The 23,528-nt window shown below is 39.8% G+C and overlaps 1 protein-coding gene across 4 annotated transcripts in view; it reads left to right on the top strand.

Annotated features, from left to right (window-relative positions):
* Nucleotides 1–17,646, top strand: part of LOC117610694 (uncharacterized) — a 78,236-nt gene extending 60,590 nt beyond the window's left edge. Inside the window, exons 1-5 of one of the 4 annotated variants that reach the window (XM_076690475.1) lie at nt 2,630–2,803; nt 2,883–3,122; nt 14,824–14,939; nt 15,696–16,011; nt 16,202–17,646. In XM_076690475.1, coding sequence (XP_076546590.1) covers nt 3,090–3,122; nt 14,824–14,939; nt 15,696–16,011; nt 16,202–16,408 — 672 coding nt within the window. In that variant the 5' untranslated portion in view covers nt 2,630–2,803; nt 2,883–3,089 and the 3' untranslated portion in view covers nt 16,409–17,646. Of the gene's footprint in view, nt 1–2,629; nt 2,804–2,882; nt 3,123–14,823; nt 14,940–15,695; nt 16,012–16,201 lie in introns of those variants that run through there. The other 3 variants (XM_034338366.2, XM_034338356.2, XR_004582996.2) reach the window with 3 other exon arrangements.
* Nucleotides 17,647–23,528: the final 5,882 nt, after the last annotated feature.

Consider the following 23,528-nt stretch of genomic DNA (forward strand, 5'->3'; position numbering starts at 1 on the left):
ATTACTAATGCAAACTATTTATTGAAATTTATAAATTGAAGCCTATAAATTATGCCTCGCTATTGAACATTGTTCTCCATTGGTCAGTCGTCAGTGTTGCCTCTTTATCTTCCATTCTCAAAACTTTCAGCGTAACCCACGTGTGCCTACACGGTCGGGCCAAACAAAGGAGCACCTGCGAGCAGCTAGAATTCGAGTTAATCGCGGCAGGACAGTGAACGTTTTAATTCGAACGCAGGTGCCGGTCATTCCCTAACTCAGGAACACGTGTTCTTAGATATTTTTCCGGGCCAGAACACGCTATGAAAGCAAGGTGTCGGTAAGGAACGCGAACGACATTCCACGACAATGCGTATCGTTGATAAGCCACGATAAACCGTGCTGAAATGTTGCCGCGAGAAGGAGAGAAAGTCGATTATCCTCGTAAGAAAAGCGTCGATAAGGGACAATTCCGTCGCCGAATGTGTCTGCGCGTTATCGACGAATTCCTACCGGCAGCAAAGAGACCCGGTGACTCACCGTGAATACCGGCGACACGTTTCCACGTACAGCAGATAATCCAGAATTATTATGCTTAATCCGCTTACGATTACGCGGCAGCACGCTTTTATCGATCCGCCGACCGCCCACTCGATCCTGATCGAACTTTAACCGGTTCGTGATATCGGAAAGGCGAGAAGAGGATTCGAATGATCAACGACGAGGATCATCGCTTGGACGAATACTCGTATGTTCGCTTCCGTGATCATGTTCATACATGGTGTTTTTAGGACCTTTGGGTGTATGGGAGGAGTTTGGAAGTAGAAATTGTTATTGGAATACGGGATGCTTGCGACACTCGATTGCGTTTTAAATTTAAGGTAGGTGGTCAGTTGAGATTAAAACTCGTGCGAGAATTGGATATTATGCTGAAAGTGATTATTAGACACCTGAGAGTGTCTTGTCCATCTGCGAAAAATGCTACCGAAAGCTTCTCCCGCGAGATTTATTCGCAACTGACCACCTACCCTTAGCGATGAAATCGGTAATTAAAAATTATCGAAAGTGTACCAAAATTAGACCAGGAATTGTATCAGTGATTTCGCAACGACGTTTCGCAACGAATCGAGACAATCCATGGTCTCCAAGTTTAAATTGCAGTACAATAATAGATGCGATCTGATCGATGGTGATTTGCATGGGATAAGGCTGTACGATTGCGGTTACGATGCAAAACAAGCCGTGGGCATTTTAACCGTGCCATTTCGTGTTCACGATGAGATTCGAAAAGCGTGGAAACCTTTCTTGCTCGGCTGTTGCAATCGACTGTGCAAACAAAATTCTAGTTCAACGATACCTAACAGGTTATAGAAACAACTCGGTATCACGAATTCCTTGATTTATTTACTCGAATTTTTGAAGGAAATAATTTATGCCAGGCAAGGATTATTAATCATATCACAGATATTATTGAATCGCTGATATCTTCCGGTAATGAATGACCAATTAATAAGTGATTTCAGAGATTTCCGGCGGGCATTAGCGATTTAGTTACAGAATATCTTAACGTATCAAATAGGTAACTGTTTTTCTTCGATCCTCGCAAGTCGTAAGGATATTTTGTCACGGAACCAAACTGGTTCCACCAGACGGGCTAATAGGACACTATAAATCTTCCCTTTCTCGTCACCGATACATTTTGCCTTCCTTATTGCATCCGCGTCGCGATTTCTTCTCAGAAACGCCGCGCACTTATGAACCGTTTCACAATAACGGATAGATAATCGTGAATAAAAAAATACAGATTCCAATGGAACTCTGTCAGGTGTTTGCGCGTACCAAATACCATTACGCGAGGGTAATCAAAAAAAATCATTCCCATTCCATTTGTATACCCTTTCAATGTTGATTAACTACGTTTACCATTCGATATGTAACTCTCGTCCATTACCATTACTTGAGAAGGCGTGTTTACACGGTGTGAGAGGCGTCGCGACTTCAGGACGGACCAATCGATGATTTCTCGAGAGTCATTAACTCATATAACGAATGATACTGGGAGCGGCAACGGAACGGTGATACCGCCATTCTATTATAGACGTTTGTGAACCAAGAAGGAATTGTGGGCGCGGATTCAATCTGGAAACCCAATAGACAGCTGTCTGTTCGATTTCACGCTTTGCTAAGATGAAAATCTACTTCTCCATCACTGTTTCCATGTTTCGCTTCTACCAGCAAATTACTTGTTGATTAATGATTTAGTGCGACTAATTGACAGTCAACCTACCGGTTGATTGAAATATTATTTTCCCTTTAACACGTTCGCGATTATCATTCAATCGGACAACTTATTAAAGCGTCTTTCTTTAATCTTGAATGTAAAAATCTAGAAGATATTTTGACGAGGTTTGAAAGTGAACAGATCACTTTGGTAGGTCAGTTCGTGTAGGCCCGCCTATAATTGGTATCAATCGGAAACACGTCAAGATAAGATACCGGTTCGCAACCTTATCATCGTGATAACCTATATCGTCGGTGTGACGAAACTCGCTGGTATTCTTTTTTCTTTTTTCAACCAAAACGCCGGCGTTTAACTCAGCCATCATTACTTTGATTGGCAAATCTTCGCGATCGCTCCAGTCTAACGCAACGTGTCGAAGCGATCGCGTCGTTTTCGTTCTGACATTAGCACGGTGTTCTTAACGCCGGAAACACTTCAGAAAATTTTCTCTAAATATGATTCATTTCCTTACGTAAAATTTTATTTGCACTCAATAGTTTGTGAAAGTAAAGCTTTATTAGTAAAGCAATCGATCTAATAAATGTAAGTTTCTGTAATGTGAAAGTTAATTAGTGATTCCTTGATTAAGTGTTAACGCGATCCAACAACGTTCTGTCGACAGATCGACGCGGAAGCCATGTCACCGGATCGGTACAACGGATCGCGAGAAATCGACGTAGAACCGGGAGAATCGGATCGGCTGGCGGACACCATTTGGATCGAGTGAAATCAAACAGGAAATATCTTTGGCCAACAATCGAGGATCGACTCGCGTGGTCGGTCCTGTCGCTTGCACCCTACGGCCTTCCCGCTGGCGTGGCCAGCTACTATGCGAATTGAAGTTCTCAATACCCTCGTCGCGGTAAGTTTCTTTCTTAATCTGTGCTCGGAATATTTTATTTTCATCCGATTAACCCTAGAGCGATCGGCTAACGTCAACGAAGTTGACAAATTGCTAGAATTCCGCAGTGGCGCCATACTTATTCGATAGAGAGATCAACAAGTTAATTGTCTTCATATTTATTTTCTCCCAACGATATTTTCCGAAAATATTAAAAGAAATATATATAATTTCTTAATCTTCATAAAAAGATCCTTCTGATCTTCCCTAATTGCAGCATTCAATTTCTATTATACTTTGTCGATTTTAAAGTTTAAGAATCCAGGTGCTAGAACACAAACTCGACAAGAATACAATAATTTTTTGTCGAAGAAACATCGGTACGTTAACTTGTTCAGCAGGTGTTAAAACAACGTTCTCATAAATCTGGTTTATTGCAATAAGAAATATGTAATTCTGCACACGTGCTGATATTGTATGCCTGGGATACCAGCATAAGTGATAATCGCGATAACTTAGCCGGATTTAAATCATCGCCCATGAAGTGTGGGTGTAATTACCATTCTGTCCTCGCGTGCTTTTCACAACCTACAAGAATCGCACCACACCGTGGGACAATATTGTACGTTCTTCTAGGATTCCTCCATAGATAAATTTACACCGACATTTTTCTCGTTCCATTCTAATTTTTGCTTTTCATCTCACAGTCGGACGTCTTCAACGCGGTTGATCATAATTTTTAACCGCGATACCTGTGGTCGAGCGAATCAACGATTTCCATCGACGAAAATCTCCTTCCCACGCGGTCGTTCACGACTTTAATGCTTCTTTTACGAGCACTGAGAAATGATCTGTCATAAAGCACCGCGCAAACAAGCGAACGCGAGTTACAACCGTATAAATCAACGCAATATTTGCTGTGTAATTTTATTTATACAGTACACGGTATTACTACTGGTTCTTTATTATTTGTAACATTATTCAATTAACACGTGGTATTATATTATATCCGAGTACGTGAAATATGATTTCTAGCTTCGATACCGAAGTTATAACTCCGATAAGTATCTGTGTACTTTCTTATTTTTAAAAGGATTTATTTCCCATTGCAAATAAAAGAGCTTTTCATGTAAAAGTAAAAACTCCAAATCAAATATCCTAATGTTTCATTGGGAAAGAGATATAATATCGTAAAACGATAACTCAAATAATACGTTTGCGATTTTTAGCATTCCTCGTTTAGAGATTTAGAGAGATTAGCGCGGGTGGGGAGGTACTATTTCATTCCAGATACATAGGTTGGATTAGAACGCGAGCTTCGAAAGCCATTTAACGTCCCGATTATTCGGTCGGCGGCGTTGCAGGAATATCAGGAACGCATTGATTTTTCCGCCAAAGATAGATTACCGTCGGTGCAAATTAATAATCTAGCCTTTCACCGCGTGATTTCCAAGGCGATTTACCGATCTCGCCACGTAGATCATAATATTATGCATTACGAGATAGGCGAGGATACCGCGAATCGGCGCCGGATTGGAATTGATTCTAATCGAAAGTTCTTAACGCTGATCTAGCTATTGCCAGTTCTCCCGCGTACAGATATATTTGTTACAAAACGGAGTCCGTATTACCGATCGATCTTTCAAAAATATCATCATAATCGTTCGAGAAATTCATTGCTATCAATTTCTTATTCCGTTATCTTCGAATGGACTGTCTTCAAAAGAAGCTGCACTTATTACCGATTAATCGTAGCGACTCGTGAGTTAGCTAGGGACTTCCTTTTTCCTTCGATCGACATCGTAATCGTACGCAGACGAATCCCATTACCGGTTGCACTCTCGATGTATACGAGCCAATTAGGTTTAAAGCTTCCTATTTCGCACCTCGAATAATCTGTACCGCTACTCGAGCATCGTCCAGTTTCCTTAGGATCAATTTCTGGCCGGAAGCGAGGCTCGCTGCTCCACGACCGTGCTCGGCCGATCTTCGATCGGTATCCCTATTAATTGGCCTATATCGCATACCAGTTTTATCAGCACGATATTACGTGCTGACGTACGGATATCCCTCGTTCGATTAATGCCGTTCCGCGATGCTGTCCCGCGATATTGATAAATGATAATTGTTGTTAGCATCGAGTACCGGCATCGCGTGTAACGTTGAATAATTTAATAATGGCAGATTAGCAGGGCGAGCAGACGACGGATACCAGGCGGGAAAATCGTGGCGACATTAGTATGGTAATCGTTCTACCGGCGCCAATACTTCCAATAAATAATTCTCTTAACTCGACTATCCGCTGGGCAGTGTCGTTTGCTACCGTTATGCATACGCGCATCCCTCCTCACGCTCGATGACACGTACGATTACTTTTCAAAGCGTACTCGGGTTAAAAATCACCCTCGATCGATAAATTATACGAAACATTATATTTTATTTCGAGCCGTGCCGCGTGTATCATTATCGAGGATCCAGGATTATTTTGTTGGCGTTGCTCGAATTACCGGACTCGTTGCGGGACGAGCGAACGCGCGTAACTTCTTGTAGGCGTTTTCATGATAACGAGTGATTAAGTGTAACTATTGATACGTAGCAGCGATCGTGAATCTATGCCTGCTGGTTTATTTGCGATGGGATAAGAGAGCACGATGAATGGGATTTAATCCCTTATATCGTGATCATAACCACCTCTTCGAGAAAGGTGTAATTTTGTTGCCTCTCTAATAAATACGGTTACATTGATAAACAGCGATATACATGTGTTTGTGGTATAGAAAATGATACAAAATACAAAATATTAGAAAATTTCTAAGTCCCTGTTTTGCCGGTTTAGCAAATATTATAAAATTAAATGCGATGGGCTTACTAATTAATACAAATTATGGACCATTATGTTATTCAGATAAAAATGTAATTTCCTGTAGCAGAGAGTGACAGGCAAAAATCCTGGCACGCGTTATCGATGTTTCGACACACCGATCTCTTTAACTAAGTCGCGATTAAAATACATCGTGCAATTCCTACGTTTCGCCGGCATATAATTTCCCCTTGTAATGACAGTGATCGGCTAATTAATTGATTGGTCGGGAATAAATTCACGACTAAATGATCGCGTGTCTCGCGATAATCATAGCGTAAATATCGCGTTGGCGAGAGGCACACGCGCGAATCGAACGAAGAATAGCTGTGCTGTTAAAAAGAAGGTGGGAGATCGTCTTTCAATGCTTTGAAGCGTGCACGATTGAAATACCACTCGATCCTATTGGGAATCGTGTGTCGACGTTCTGTATTGATTTCAAAGCAACCGACCTGCTTGATCCGGCTGAATCATCCACCCACGCGAGCTTCTTGCGGTCCACGATCGCGATCGACCAATATATCGTTCGTTCGGTTATTTTCAGCCCATGGGAAGCCTTCGAAATCAGACGATTAACCGTGTTATACAAAATGTACAGTCGCGATCAAATCAGACTTCCCGAGGGAAGATGGTGATGTCCCGGATTCCCTTCATCCCCATAGGCGATCCAATGGGGAATAATAATGTAGGGGAAGAGGCCCCATGTACATAGAGGTGTGACAGATTACGTTTATGGAGGAAAATCTAAATTAATATTTACTTTGCTTTTAGCAATTTCTGGTTTTCAATGTTATAACACTTAATGATTAAAAATTATATTATTTATTCTTAACTCCTATAAATATTAATATTGTCAAAATTAGGATTTGGAGAATTACTGTTTCCTCTATATTGCTATTCGATTTGATCACGAATGTACCTATCATAATATGTGAGCATAATTTCGCATATTATAACTCAGTATATTTCGAGTATGCAAATCTTGAAATAGAGATGATCACGACAATTATAGATGCAATGACAGTGATTATGAAGAGTCTAATAAAAATAGTTCAAAGGTTAAGAATTTTTAATTAAGAAATGAAGAGTTTTTGGAAATCGTTCGTTTCAACATATATTCTGGTAATTTTTGCATTTATAGTGAATCTATCGGTATAGGAAGGGGGCCAGGTTCGTTTGGTAAACGCAAGAAGATATTGCCGAATGGACGCCTTCCGCTATTATCGTCGGGACGCATCGCGGCGATCGAGCCTGCAATTTAAAACAATTTTCAAATAATATATTACGAATCGTAGCTGGGAATATAAAAGGGGGTTGGCTCCACTCCGCTCGACTACGTGCTCCCTTTGTTCCTGCCTTCCGGTGATTTAGTGTGTCGTGGGTGGATTATGCCTCTGGCCTGTTATCCTGCTAAAGGACTTTCGGAAGAAGCCTTCTCCCGATACGAAACGATCCCTAAATGGATAGCGTTTGTTCTCTTAAAGAAGTATCTTGAACGATCTTTACTTCACGATAAATATATCCTCGCATGAAGTTTCGGCTCTTTTTCCATTTCATATTTCATCATTTTCTTGCCTTCTCTTTGTTGCGAACGTTTGAAACATTGTACGGGCGCGTGTAAAGTTGAATACCGGTCGCATAACACTCGATCTTTTTCGTACTTTGCGTCAGGAGGAATTGACTCGTCGAAAAGAAAGAAAAAATAATTCATACGGCCCCCCTAAGGAACAGACGGTTTGAGTTGTCGTCCCGAAAAGGATAAGAGTCCTGCGGTCTCGCATGCTTTTCGCCGCTGCAAGCTGCGGTAAAGCGTACGCAAGATTTACGCGCGTGCGACTCACGCACGAAACGGCGAGGCGACTAAACAAATATTTGTACACGTCAATCATAACAGACGGCAAAGCGTTCGTTGTCTAAACAGGCCGCAGGGTCCTCCGTGCATCGTAAGCCACTCGGTAGCGTTCACCATCGATGGAGCACCTTTCATTGCTTCTTGCTCTATCTCTAACAAGATCCTCGATAGTTACCGTTTGTCATGCGCTTCAAGTCTTGTGTTTGCTTCTCCGCCAGAGAAAATCATCGACCATGGATCCATACTTTCACCGATTTTCGTCCTGAAGTCGGCGTTCGAGTGAAATTGCAGCATACCTCAGCTAGGTAGCCACAAGTAGCCGCAATTCTTTAGCAAGAGGCAATTTTGTTGTCTCGTTTATCTTGCATTGCATGCGTGTTTATGTCTCCAGTAATTAGTACCTTTACATAATTTAACGCTCTATGCGCTCGTGTAACTCTGAGGTAACGTATCAAATTTCTGTCGTAAATTCGAAACATTTTTTTCTCATCTTCGTCATGGCGTTCCATTATTTGCATACTTGCGTGTAAATAATAAATGTGAAAGGAAATATGTAAAATTAAATGAAACACAAAAATACACCGTCGTTCGGAAACTTCTGCCCCACAGCTGAACGCGCGACGAGTATCTCTGAAGATGTTAATCTATGCACGTTCAACTGGAGAAAGTTTGCCTCTGTTGACGCTGCTATGAATTACACGATTAATCGAGGCGATGGCTTCTTTTCTACAAAGCCGTTACCCGAGTTCAACATACAACAGGTAAAATCCATAGGTCGAAACTTGGCTACGGTTCGTCGCGTAATCTGTCGTCGATGATCTCGACGAAAGGTTAACGAGAAGTTCTGCCACTGACATTTCAGTTTCTGGATTCGCATACTATTTCTGTCCTGTTACATGCTCGCGGCGAATAAACGGGTAATTACTGGGAAGCAATGCGTTTGATAGTCAAACTTTAATCCCCTATCTAAATCATGTTGTTCTATAGCCGTCCCGCGATCATAAATCGTTATATAACGATATTTTAACACTTTGACAACTGGTATCGCGTGTTCGTGATTTTTTACCTCAGCAACTTTACACTATTTGTATCTGTTGTATCAATTATAGTTCGAAAACTGGTAATTGTGCAGTTTGCATGGTATAAATTTAAATTTTTCTCTTTTCCTCGATGTTAAATATTGGATCATGTTATCGAACGGTTAACATTTGTTAACATTATCTATAGTAAATATAGAAAATTCAAATGATGGAGTTTTCGAAGGAAGGAGATAATCTTGTCTGATAATGTTTGAGAGAATCGGTAGCACTTCGAATCTTCGTTCAAATGAAGTTTAAATATCATTTTTGTCGCTTCATATTTTGTTAAAAGGACACAGTTCTATTATAATTTTTTAACATTTTTCTTTTTACATTCTCTGTTACAATGTTGCAAAGCAACATGTATTAATTGGACGATGATGTCTGTTCTAAGAAAATATGAAATCACGAGTTACGATTATAGATAGAGACCGAAGGAACATAAATAATTTTCCAGTTGGCTAATAAATCAAGATGGTCGCGGCGATAGGAGAGCATAGAATCAACAATGGTCTGTATTATGGCGGCGCCGTGTCCTGGTAGCGAGGCCAATTAGACGCGCCACGATTTTCTCACGTTCCAACGTCGTCGTCGTCGCGTCGGTCCCTTGGCCGACAGCGTGAAACAGAGACGGCTGGGGATTGCGTAAAATTTTTATGCACATTTCGAAAGAGCCGTTCGTCGCAGCAACGTCGTAGACGCGGCGATATTCAAATCAGCGTTATTACGATAGCGAGACACCGGTATCGAGAAACGTCGGCCGTCTACTTATTTCCCATATAACGGTGCACCGTTTCAACGCGAGAGGCTCGTGGAGACCTATAAATTATTGCCACTACGTCTCTATCCAATCGCGGCCTCGCTGGTATACGTTGAAATAAAAAAAATCGCGACCAATGGTGGCAGAGAATGTGCGAGCTCGTAACCACCGCCTCCGGTTCACGACGGCGCAGTAAAATCGGAAATATTACCGTACCGCTTGATGTCATTTTCCGATCTAACGCCAGCATATCATATTGTATGATAATCGCGGTGATCTCTCATCTGGAATTACATTCGGTGACCTGGAAATTCGTTGTTCTCCGGTGCGTGCCATAAGAAAGGATGCCAAGGAGATGTCGGAATAAAAATTGTAGGCGGGTAGCCATTTAAACGTTTGATACTTAGCTTGGCTAACTCGATTGGTCAGATCCGTCATCCAGTAAACGTACGGGGTTTCCAACTGCACCGACTCGCGTACCGATTGCTTTTGTTCTTCACGAACGGTTGGTGGCTCGTGGAGTTTGGTCAGCATTCAGGAAGTCTTGTATAATTAGACGGAAACGTCCGACTCTGCGCGGTAGTCTGAATTGTCGCGGACACTGCCCGTAAATGACTGGCTATTCTTGGACGGTAAACCGACGGGGTTAATTCGCGACATTCGTTTGGAAGTTGTACTCTAATAATTCATAAGGTTATCGCGATCTTGGTGTTATTAATCCTTGAACAGTGGGTGAATCGTGACCCAAACTTACAAAATGTACACAAGGATATTAACCTAAAGTTAAATGTAATCATTAAAGGAACAGTGTAGAAATTATAAATACAAAAATACTGAAAATACTGAAATTATAAATACAAAAATACTGAATCAATAATTCAGTTCTTGAGAAAATAATGGCGCCAAAGTTACATACCAATCGCACTATCAAGGTAATTGAACAGCGCGTTTTGCTCGAAGCGATACGTGTCATTGTCCTAGTTTATTTCGATTACAATCTATCGCATTATTCCGAGAGATTGCCCTAATGCCCGTTCATGGTCTACAATTTGCATTCAATTGCCCGGTTATCGTGGACTCGCGTTACCCCATGTGTCTAGTTACGTTAATTCAGCGTTATTGAACGTGCATCGAACTAATAACCCGTAAGCACAGATCGCGTAATGCCGTGGACATGTTCCCGAAGTAACACGAATTTCACACGAAAACGGCGCACCCTATGGTGCACCCCAAACAGCCATCAGGAGTGCATAAACTTACGGCGTAAGAAGATAATCCGGTGACCGGTGCGCGAGTTTTCGTACCTCGTCGATCCTGATTTTGGACCTAAGCCTCCGGAATACAAAGAGACACGGACAGGACCCGTACGTGTGCACGCTTGGATCAGGCATAAACAAGCTGAGCGATAAACCACGTTCTCCCGATAGCAGTGCCGCCTCTTTGAATGTTATCGGTTCACCCTGCGCGAGGGTACGTTTATCGAACGGTCCCGCGCTCTGCTTCGCACCGGATGTTGCATTCGACACGATTCCAGAGGCTCGATTTTGAAACATTAGCACATCGCATATCAAATGGCGGATTTCGTAACGTGGAAAGTTTGACAAGATTCTTTGAAAATTAGAAAAAGTTTTATACGAAAAATGTATAATAATAAACGTGACTGACTGTGATAAAAATGCTTCTACTTTTCTATTTCTAGAAAAGCTATGTAAAGGAGGACGAAACCATGTAGGGCTTTCAATCCGTGGGTAGAACTGATTTAAACGAATACAGTTTGAATAGAATTCCTCTGAAAAATACAAAGTACACGTAGGAGGTTCGAGTAATTAAAGATTCTTTTATAAATGAGGTAGACATTAGTTTCTGTTTTTCTTTGCATTGCGATACCACTGGTATTACAATTTCTAATGTCATCCTCTAAAAACATGCACATAGTACAGATCTACAATAAGAAAAAATTCTAATTCCATTTGTATGTTGTTTGTATGTTGACCAATGATCCTCATAAAATACACAATCAATCGATACCAAAGCTTCGTTAGCAAAAATGCATCGCGATTTTATGGCGGAGGTTCATCGCACGATCTCGAATCGGGGCTAATTTGAAAGTACGCGTTCAATAAATCCACTGCCAAAAATCTCGCGTCTCGTAAGCAAAAACTACCGGTTGTATTCAGCTCCAGGTACCGTGACTTATGGCCGATAGTCGGTACTTTTTTTCCCGTAGGAGAAACGTACCGGTATAACCAAGAACGAGTTTGCAATCCGAGAGCCGTATTTCACGATCCTTTTTACGCTGTTCGTTTCGATCTTGATCCATGTCTGATTGATAATAATCGACAGAATTATCACAGTCATCATCGAGTGAAAATAACCAAATTCGACGTGATTATCTCGTTGACAAGGTGCACGGAGATTGCGAAAACGAGTCGCGTCTAAATGTCTCGTATAGCAATCCGTATTTATCCGCGCCGCCCAAGAACAGACCGGCTAATTTCGAGTTTCGAAAATACGCTTCGCATACCGGCTGAACGGGCATTTCATTATCAGCCGGAAGGCGGCTATGCAACGAATTCGAGACACTAATTAGCGTGTTTCGAGCCGTGGCTCGACTCTAAGACAAACCGCGACCATCCTAAAGGGAACTTTAAGTGCATCGTTCGCTTCACGGGGAAATACGATCCGCGCCGAAATCGCGACGAGCTCTACCCTGTCGACGCACCACCGAATACGATGTTACGATGCCACGTGTTTTACGAGCGGGTAGCGACAATTTTTTAGACGGCTTTTTAAGTGTTCGTTTGAAGTATAAATTTCATGCTACACGCCGTATGTGTCTTCCTTATGGAGAACACTTTTTTCCCTAATTTTGACCCGTTCAATGTAACGAACAGTTGCAACTGCACATTTTTTCTAATAACGTACTATCATTTTTTTTGTAATTATCTTATACTGCTACTTAATCTATACGTTATAACAAAGTTTACATTTTGAGAGCTGAAACAATTTGATGAGTTCCGTCGTAAGCTGCCAACAGCTAGTACCAGCGAGCACTAAGAGTGCAATTTTAGGAGACATCTATATATTTAGAATATTTAGTGGGGGAACGATGATTTTAACCCTTAGTTACTGCTTGAGTAGACTGCATTTTGCGCGTACTTAGACTTTAAAATAGAAAACAGACGTGGAGATAAAACACGATCCCAGGAGGGACAATTGCTCGTTAAAATTATTGAATCAACCGATAAATCGGCAACCAAACACGGCTACGCTTTCAGTTACAAATCTTTCGTTCTGGAGAATAAAGCGTTCAATAAACATCGTATGGTTCATTAGCGTATGAAAACATGACAATAATTCAAGTTTGGATAGTCGAAGGTGAAAATTTCCATGCGAAAAAGGCTCGTTTTAAGCCCTTCGAGGTTTCACGCCGACAAAGGTTCGATCAATCTTACGTAGGGTAAATCGTTCGATAAATCAAGCCTCGGTTTCTTGTAATTTCAATCGGCTTCTCCTGTATTTCAAATTCCTACTCCTACGCGAAATCTGAAATGTTTTCGTCGATTCATGACCATTACTATGTTTCTTATCCTTGAAATAATTATTGCCATGTTTCATTAACCCTTTTAGTTTTTTTAACAAAAATTAAGAAATGATAGAATTGACGATTATTTGAATTTTTTAAGTTTACAAAATTTATTGTAATAATCGTTATTCGAATAATTATTTGACATTCTTAAGTATGCCTAAATTTGTTCGATGGTAGAGCACCCTTAAATCGCCATTACTGTTATCCGGCGTTTGTATACGAGATTCGATTAAAATCGCGGAGTGCCGGCGACAGAGAAGGCAAGAAACCGATAAGAATCCAAGAACACAGTGTGTGGTCCCCGTTGTGCATGAATATCCGTTTAATTTGAACGCCGACCCCCGTCACAACGTTGAGTTGCTCATACGAGAGGCGCCAGTTAGTGAACCGCTCACCTCGAACAACGATGGCTTAATTAAGCGACACGAGTGTTGACTATCTTTTATTTTTTCATTTCTATAAATCACGAGAAAATTGAGCTTGCTATTCTACACAGGCAAAACCAAGTGGTTGAAATTGTAACTGATCGTCGCTTTCGCAAACGTGAGAAATTTGGTCGATTCGAGTTATCGCCGTTCAAATTTTCTGCCACATTAATTAAGTACTTCAAATTAAATACACGACAGTGCGTTGATCACTCGGAATGACGGAACTGTTTAATAAATGAATTTTCGATCCACCAACAGAAATTTAAATAAGAAATGTGCGATAAGAGAACGAAAAAGTTTATGAGCCTGAATGGTGCACGTTTATTTCATCGAAGAAATGTATTTTTAATGGAAATCAAGTGACGATAAGATCGCCGCTTTTTATCTCTTATTCTCGTTAATTGCTCATCCTGTAACGCTAAATTTTATAAATTTCAATATTCGTGAAATGCTAACAAGCTGTCTGTACCACTCAGGAGGTCATGAATTACCGAGGACCTCGTATTCTCAATCAGAAAAATTATATTTCCATACAAAATCCTCGTTCAGGGGTCTCACGGAAATGCTTCAATGTCTGTTGTGAAATCATGGACGTTACAAATGTTCGATTTAAAGAGTTGAGTAATCGTCGTTCCACGCAACGTCTACGAAATTGAATTAAATAGGTGATAGCGAGGCAAGAATCGCGCCATCTCTAATTCCTGGCGACAAGACATATTCCGCAATTAAGTCGAAAGCGTACGAGAGAAAGGTAGAGAAAGAGGGACGGCCATACGAGGAGACGAGCCGTGAACGCCTCGAGGCCTGTTTTGCATAAAAATTATAAGCCGAATTAATGTTTTCACCTCCGTAAACGCGTAACCGTGCTCGCGTGCACTGTACTTCCCAGTCGGCCGATCCGTGACTAACGCATTGCTTTATCGCACCTTAACACCGATCCTGTACCACCGGTATTTTCTCACACGTTGCTCTCAGTCCGCCCTTACAATACCTTCGAGAAACATGATCATCTCGTCCTAAGAATTTCTCGCAATCACGATCGAAATTCATTTTGTATCGAAAGTTTTTTAACACATTTTAAGCGTATAAGTAATATCCTTGGATAAACTTCAACGCACAAGACTCATGCAACTCTTGTCTATTTTTCTTTACAGGTGGTTTTGCTGACCGCAGTCCTGTGCCCGCGGCTTGCTGCCGCCAACAACCTGACTTTATCCTTCTCCCCTCGTAAGACCAGGGAACATCCTTTCAGAGGACATATCTCTCGCAGGTACGTATACTTCCTGGCGTTATCACGCTTCAATAAGCGTACCCCTATCGATGTACATCGAGATCGAGGAAATACCTTAGCTTCGTTCAAGCGAGGATACATTTTATTCAAAAATAAGGTTGATAGCTCGCTAGGTGTAACGTAAAGTAATATCGTCTCACCGCGTATCTTGCGTTGTATTCGATATGTAGATATTTTGTATACCGATCGACCTGAGCGACAGAATATTCTTCTACTTTACCCAGTATAGCAGTCTTCCAATTTTCTTAGATGAAATATGAAATACGAAATACCTTGGCATCGTTCAAGCTTGGCATCGCGTTAGCAAATTTATCGACACCAGAGCGACATATTTCGCGCGGTTGAATTTCAATTTTCAATCAGCGTCCGCGAACGCCAGTATATCTCGAACGTTTACCAACAACACGGCGTTACCCATTATCTATCGCGTCTGACAAGCTGTCTTAATTATTATTAATGACTCGCGTAAATGGTCCGGCCGGTGAATACGGAATCGAATCGGTGTTTTTCCGGCTGGATAGAGCTGCATTCTTATCGTTCGGTTTGGACACGAGCCGCTACATTGCCGGTACGAGTGGAATGTTATTTCGCTTTCGACGATGGCGCTCACAAGCCTCCCGTCTGTCTTGGTTTCTTTTTTCTTTTTAATTGGCCGACTCGGTGCTCGCGTCTAGCCCACACGGTCAGCCGAGAGAAAATTTTAACGATTCGTTCGTACGTCGGTGAACTTTTCAGGACGCAGACCTTGGACGACCCGACCAAGCGGTATCGAGAGATTCTGCGACAGGAAGGAGGCGAGCACGGCCTTCCAGTCGATTGCTGCCCTACGGTGGAGGAAATGGTGGAACCGGTCGGCGGTCGAAATCGGGAAAACATGTACGTCCAGCTGTATCGGGATGGCCAGAACGCCCAGAGGTTCTTCGAGTACTCCTGCAAGCCAGAAGTCCTCGACAAGCCGTGCCGGTTCATCGACCGGAAGTTCAGTAACCAGTCCAGATGTGTGCAGAAGTTCTCGTACACTTACGCTATCGTTGAAAATTCTGGATCTACGGTATGCAATGATAATCAACCCGATCGATCGATCATGCTTTTCATTAGCCTCGCTTGTCTCTTCGTTCGTAATCTTCAGAATAACATCGATCCACCTCTTTATTTTTCATTATGTAATTCCGTTATTAGGTACGATTTAAACGATCGATTTTAAACCATCTAGTTTAAATAAATACTTGCTTCTTACACAGGGTGGAAAGGAAGAACACGGGAGGCACCGGCACAGAGAACGGCTAATCCCCACGTTTGCTGGGAACACAGTGGGTGGATCAATGTGGACGTTGGATTACATCAAGGTGCGAAGCGGTTGCAGCTGCGAGGTCAGCCCGAAACCGAAGAAGAAGAAGAAGTTTAAGAAGAGCAGGCCAAGGGACCAAGACTTCGATCTGGAGCCGTGAGATCTCTGCTTCTAGATGAATCAAAGCAGATTCTCCCTCCGATCTCGTAACACTACCGAAACGTTGCATCGAGCAACGACCATGTTCATGGAATTTTACAGATTCGACGGAAATCGGTATTAAAACGATGAAGAACTTGACCGAATTATACTCGACGAAAACGTTACCAGTGGATGAGAACTTCGTTCTCTTTTAACGAAGAGATTCGAGACCATTCACGTTGCGTTATTAAAAGTATTCTTGAACACTGAATGTGCCTTATCGTGAAGTTTGTATTTGTTTTTACTAATGGATCGACTATTATTTTAGAATATTTCTATCGTTGTATTTATTATTATATATGTATACAGTTTGAGAGTACGTTTAAGGGTTAACGATAGAAGTTTAGAGAGAAAATTCTGTCATACTATTATTCCGTTTATTTTTGATAAGATTGTAAGGATTATAGTTGGCGAGATGAAGTTTAGTAGTACAACGAGAATGGTAGAATCTCCTTCGGACCAATAGGTGGACAGACTGATATTACGATTCGAGGGGTTGAACACGAAATGTGTTCTGAATTACAAACTAATATCGGGGTATACATACTATTGTAAAGAAAATTTTTCGATACCTTATAGTACTTAGTAATAGGATGTCTCGAGCAGATTTATATTTAATACTTAGGCAACTACGTGCGTTTTCACCCGCGGCCAGTTATTATTATTAGAATCATACTCTTGTATTGTAGGTCTTAAGATATTCGTATCTTTAGTTTCTAAGTAATTTTTATGTTTATTATTAACATAAGCTGTCGTGTTTCATAGATCTGCGCGCAATTCGTTACGTGTCGATAACGAAAGCCAAACGCAACGCTACTTAAATTTATTTAACGTATTAGATAGCCTTTATTTAACTAACGTTACTAGAATTATCCTTTCATTCTTTTTCTAAGCACTGACTAGGAGAATTAGCGAGTGCAACGATGTTGCATTAGTTAGTAACCATGACAATTAATAATAAATCTGAATTTTGTTGTAATCTAAGATAACGAGTTATTGAAGATGTAGAGTTTATTTTGTATGTGAACATGTAGGTATTTTTATACGAAATAAAACGTATTTTTTTTTCTTTAAATTAACATTACATTAATTTAACGCATACGTTGCAGACATAAACATGCCATTATTTGAACAGATGCTTATCAGTTTAATCTATTCCTTTGTGTATATATATATATATATGTATATATATATATATATATATATATAGAAAAGTACAAGAACATTGAAAGAAATACATGATCATGCGTTAGATTAATGTAATGTGTAACTTATAAGCAAATGCCTTTCTGTTTAGAATCAATAAAATGTTCGATAATACTGTACTTAAGTAACTTGTATTAGTCAGATGTACACACCGATGACGTATGTAACGAACGAGTTATTATACCAGTTCTACGGCTTAACGTATTTATAAATGTATTATAGTAAATTACACCGTACGTTTAATTTACGACAAAACCTTTCCCACTAAGTGTACTTTCCTTTTCTATTACAGTAGCTTTCGTATTAATACTTTAACAAATGGTTTCAACTCGATAACATTCATGTATTATATAACTGTGCATTGCAGATTTATTTTCTGTATCGTCATGTATACATTGTACATAAATGATATTAATACAATTGTTATAAAACGTATTCGTTTATTTCCTTTACCACGTTAAAATGCATTCATCAATCAAGTTTTTGATAAGAGGTTGATTCTAGGAAGGATTATAAGCAGAAGCATTAAAAAGGGAATATAGAATGAAGAGATTGTTATCAAATGAAAGACTATCTATTGTTTTATTTTGAAAAAACTAAAAAGGCTCAAAAATGAAAAACTTTGAATGCCAGAAGTGGGAGAGCCTTTGAATGTGAGGAAAGACCAAAGTGCTTTCACCGACGCGTCACGACGTCGATATTTCAGTGCGAATAGTATTCTCAACACCCTCTAGTAGCAAATGTTGAGATTAAGGCGATGCAAGCGTCGAGGCACCGACGAGATACTGTTAAGGGGGTAGACACGGCATGTGACCTCTCCGATTCGGGACGTCGGTATTACAGCAGCTTTTTCGTTGGGCCTGGTGGAGCCACTTGCGTGTTCTATTACGAACATGAAAGGTTTAATTCTCAGCTGGTGTGTGCGCAACACTATCTAGGAAGGCACCAGCGCCTCAAGTATTTTTACAAACGCATTCAAACGCTCATCTCGCCAAAGGCATCGCGACGATACGCCTAAAGAACGAAAGCGAAACATTGGCGCGTGTTTCGAGTGAGATGTACGGTGATTATGACTGAACGCGTGGATTTTATATAGCGTACCGTAGCACGCATCGCTGCTGAAAAATATATACCTACTCTGAAGAACCGAAGGAACGTGCAATCTGAGAATTTTTTTAGAAAAAGTTATTAGCTTCTTTAAATAAATGTTTTTTAATTCATAAAAGCATACAGGGTGCGTCACGCAATTGGGACGGGTTATATCTTGAATTTGGTAAGAGATAGGAAAAAGCTGTTCATGTAAAAGTACAATGGTATGATAATGTTTATTTTTCTGTGACTTCATTTTCTTCGTGAATGCAACGATGCACTTTTTATTTAAATAGGATTGCATTTTTTTCTTTACTCGTATCAACTCCTTGGAACATTCTGCTATGGTACTATTAGAACTAATAAATGGGGGGGCCTTGGCTCCTTCTCTCCTCCGCGCCCCTCACTATTATTCCCGCTCACTATTTCGCTAACGCGCTTATATCTAATAGTATCTCGTCGGTGATCGAGGCCGAACTCCGAATTCCCCATCGGTAAAACAGCCCATGTTTGATCGAAAATTAAGCTGAACAGAAACTGATTCAAGCGCCACCGCAGTTATTGCATCCAACTAACGACATGCTATACTACATCACCTTTCGTATACACCTAAATGACACGTGTATGCTACGATAGCTACATATATGCATAAGTACTGTGCACCGATGACAAGATGTCCCATGAGAAGCACGCATTTAAATTTGTCTCATGGGACATCTTGTCATCGGTGCACTATACATAATTAAACAATACTGACCATGCATTCATTATTATTAATTTTCTTTCCGTAAAATTGTATTTGCAATGTGATACACTTCAGAATCTCAAAGGCATAATTCCTGAAAAAATATAACAGCGATTAAATAGAAGAAAAAGCATTTTCGGAACCAATTCGCTCGTATTATTTGCTGCATAATTAATAAATGTAGCATAGAAATAATGATACAGTTATTAATTGGTCATCAAATAATAACGATTGCCCAGGTTTCACCACGGGGAGGTTGCTGCGGGTGGAGGCCCACCCTACCTCATCCCATCCACCCTCCATTTATGCAAATTTTTATTTTTATTTTTATTCAATAACATCATCCTCTTGATGCACATTTGCAAAACGTTTTTGACTGTTGTGCAAACGAACAACAAAAGGAACATGATTTTTATTCACTACCTACCTATCTACTTATCTTATACATATATCTACGTATATTTTTGTTTTTTATTCCTATCGCAACATTTTTTAATTTTGATTTTGATTAATTGCATATTTGTCCTACATACTTATATTACTAAGGGTACTTTCCTAATTAAACACTGCAGTGTTCGACGATTATATCTTAATGATATAAAGTCATTAAGATATAATCATTCTACAAAACCATAAACTTACAACGTGTTTATATAAAAATTTAAAGGGACATACATAAATAAATAAATACAATGAATTTATTGATTTTGTTGTCCTCACCAGAATACTTCCTGGAACAAACTACGAAAGATTAGATACAATTTGCAAAAATAATAAGACTCGCATTACTTTAATACTAGAATACTTTCTGAAACAAACTAAAAATGATTAGATGCAATTTTCAAAAATAATAAGGCGTGTATTACCTTAATAACAAAATACTTCTTGAAACAAACTAAAAAAGATTAATTACTAAAATACGTCCTGAAATATTTCTCTGCAACAGAAACTTAGCTGGAAAGAAGATGCATTAGTACAAACCAAATGTTACAAAAATCAGAGTCATTGTTAATGACTCATTTCCAATGAAAAGAAGGAACATCAATACAATTTCAGTACCAAAATAAAGAAAAAACAAGATTTAGAAAAATATATCGTTATTCAATAAGTGATTTGATTTAAAAGGATTAATTATTTTTCACTTTATAGTATCTAATATTCGTTCATTTCGCGACAAATAGCACACAATATTTTAATTGAAACAACTGTCTTTCACTGCAATATACGTATAACCATGACTCTACTCGACTTTATTGCATTATATTAGTCAATACACCTTTCAATGCAAATCTATTATAAATGGAAAAACTGAAAACAAAATCACGAGACGACTTTGCTTTTCAGGAAAAGAATTTGAAAATTTATAAAATTAATTTAATTAGCTTCTCCGTAAGCTTGAAACGAAACATCGCGATCAAAAATTAAAACTGAACAACTCGAACAACAATTATCCACTACTTTTGTTTAAATAAAGTAAAATAAAAATTTAATAAGCTATCTCGAATGAACAAATATTCCTTGAAATAAATTATCACCAATCATCAAAAAATAAAATGAATTTCCATTTTAAATAAAACTTTGAATAAAGTGCTATTTAAAACTTTATCGTATCTAATAATATCCTGAAAACATTAAATTCATATATTATTTAACAGTATTTCCAATAACCGAACGCTCAAAATTTTCAAAATTAAAAATAGGGAAGAAAAACGAATGGGAGCGGGGCAGTGGGAGGGAGGGTACAGGGGAACCTGAAAAGAAAAGTTTGACTGCCCATAAGAGCAATCCCTAAGCAAACCCTATAAAATAAACCGAAATCACACGCAACACTAATTTTAAAATTGCAAACATTCTGAACTATGACAAAACATCGGCTGGCAACGAAGGGTCTCACGCCTCCTAGACTTACGCCAGACGCTACATACCACCCACCCCGCCTGGACGTCGTAACGCCAGGACAGAGTGCACCCCTTCGCTAAGAGCGCTACCCGCCCGTCCAACACGTTGCATCCAACGGTGTCAGATTGACGGACGCCCATAGTATAGACAAAAGGACTACAGTTTAGAATATGGTAACATATTTTCATATGTTCTGTATTCTAAAGCTGCGCCTGCAAAGGCCTAGTAATGCATGGGTATATCTTCCAGAGATGGTGTTCACGGTCTTATGCCGCGGAATCCTTGATTAGCAATGGATTCCCACCGAATGTGAGTCATAGTTACTTCCACTAATTTAATAAATGCAAAAAAGTAAAAAATTTAATAACAATCGCGAATTCATTCGCAACACTAATTTCATTAATTATATAATATGTACAAAAGCGTACGCGTGAAGGCTGCTCCATTATGCGCAACACTAAGCTGAAAAAAAGAAAAAAAGAGAAAACGCGAACTGTAACGCAACACTACTCAAATCTACCGAATTTTGTAAGACGCAACACTAATCTAAAAAAGGGGTACAGCCAATCCAAGGCTGTATCACGGCAGCTGCTCCATAGCTGCCTTATGGATCATGGCAACTCCACTGGATCGTTTTTGGGCATTTCATCATATATCACAACTCTAATGCAAAACGCGAATATTCATTACCGCAACATTAATTAGCAGGGAACTCTATAAACTAATGCAAAGCAATCGCGTATTTATAAGTCGTAACACTGGGAAACAATCGCGCTAATGTCATTCGCAGCGCCATCTTTAAGAGACATGCAATTAAAATGCAAAAAGGGGGGATTCTCAAACCGTGAATTTTTTACTCGCAACACTAAAGCAATTAAAACATTAAAAAGCAAAACTCTAAAAAATCTTAAAGCAATCAACATTGAAAAGTTAAATTCTATTTTAAAGCAATACAAGAAAGAAACGCGATATTTAAAGTTCGCAACACTAAATGAAAATCGCGATAATCATGCATACGCAACACTAAATTGAACCGTGATCGATATTCATTCGCAACACTAAATTGAACCGTGGTCAATATTCGCAACACTAAATTAAAAACGCGATTTGCCCAAAATCATGGGGGTCACGGGCCCCCTCTTCTCCTGCAATTACAAAACTACAACTACAGGCAAGCACAGTGACAAAGTAGTAACAATAATGATTTCCCATCCTTTTTTGCAAAAGGATGCAAAATCATTAGTAGTTCCCCTCTTGAAAGACAGTTTGTCGGGGCGCTTCGGCATGTAGCCTCTTCTTTCTTCGGGCGGTCCACCCACCTGAAACTTATATCTAAAGCTCGAGACTTGCAAATTCGCAAAACAAAAACAAAACAATCAACAAAAAAGAAAAATCGCGAAACTCTAATTGACACGTGGACGAAAAAGGACTTTATATAAGTCGTTGTTCGTGCACACGTGCCGTGCTCGAACAGAACTTGTGCGTTTCGTGCCATCGCGATCGCGTATGACGACTTATGAAGTCGCCAAAAATTTGAAAAATTGTACAGATAGAATCGAAGGCGAACGACGTACTCCGTTCGTATCGATGGTATCGTCAATTCTTCAAATATATTCCAGGTACAGGTTGATCACGCGAAATCGCGCCTACCCGACCAAGAGACTGTGACAACCTGCCCCGGCCCTACTTACTTATAATCTACCACACACACCAGAAGGTATACTACCTACCTACCTAACGCTATATTTAAAAAAGGCAAAATCACATTCTCACAAAAATTCATTCCACGACCCCCATACACTCCACCCGGGCGCAAGAGCCTAAACTAGGGAGAACGTCCCGGGACGCCTCCGTCACCCGAGTTTCATCTCACATCACACTCTACGGTACGTACCATTTTTCACTGAAATCGTCTGGCAAGGCTAGCAATCATTGCGTATAATGACAATTACAAAATTTAATTAACTACTTTGATATAGAATATATTTCATAATAATGGTAATAATCATGGTAATAATAATGGCAATATAGTAATAGCAATGATAACAATAGTATTTGGTTTATACGTTCATCGTACATCTTGTTGAATAAAATATTATTTCAAATTAAAAGTAAATGAAAAAGTTATTAAACCAACGCA

Source organism: Osmia lignaria, chromosome 10, assembly GCF_051020975.1.
Source record: "Osmia lignaria lignaria isolate PbOS001 chromosome 10, iyOsmLign1, whole genome shotgun sequence".
Lineage (NCBI taxonomy): Eukaryota > Metazoa > Arthropoda > Insecta > Hymenoptera > Megachilidae > Osmia > Osmia lignaria.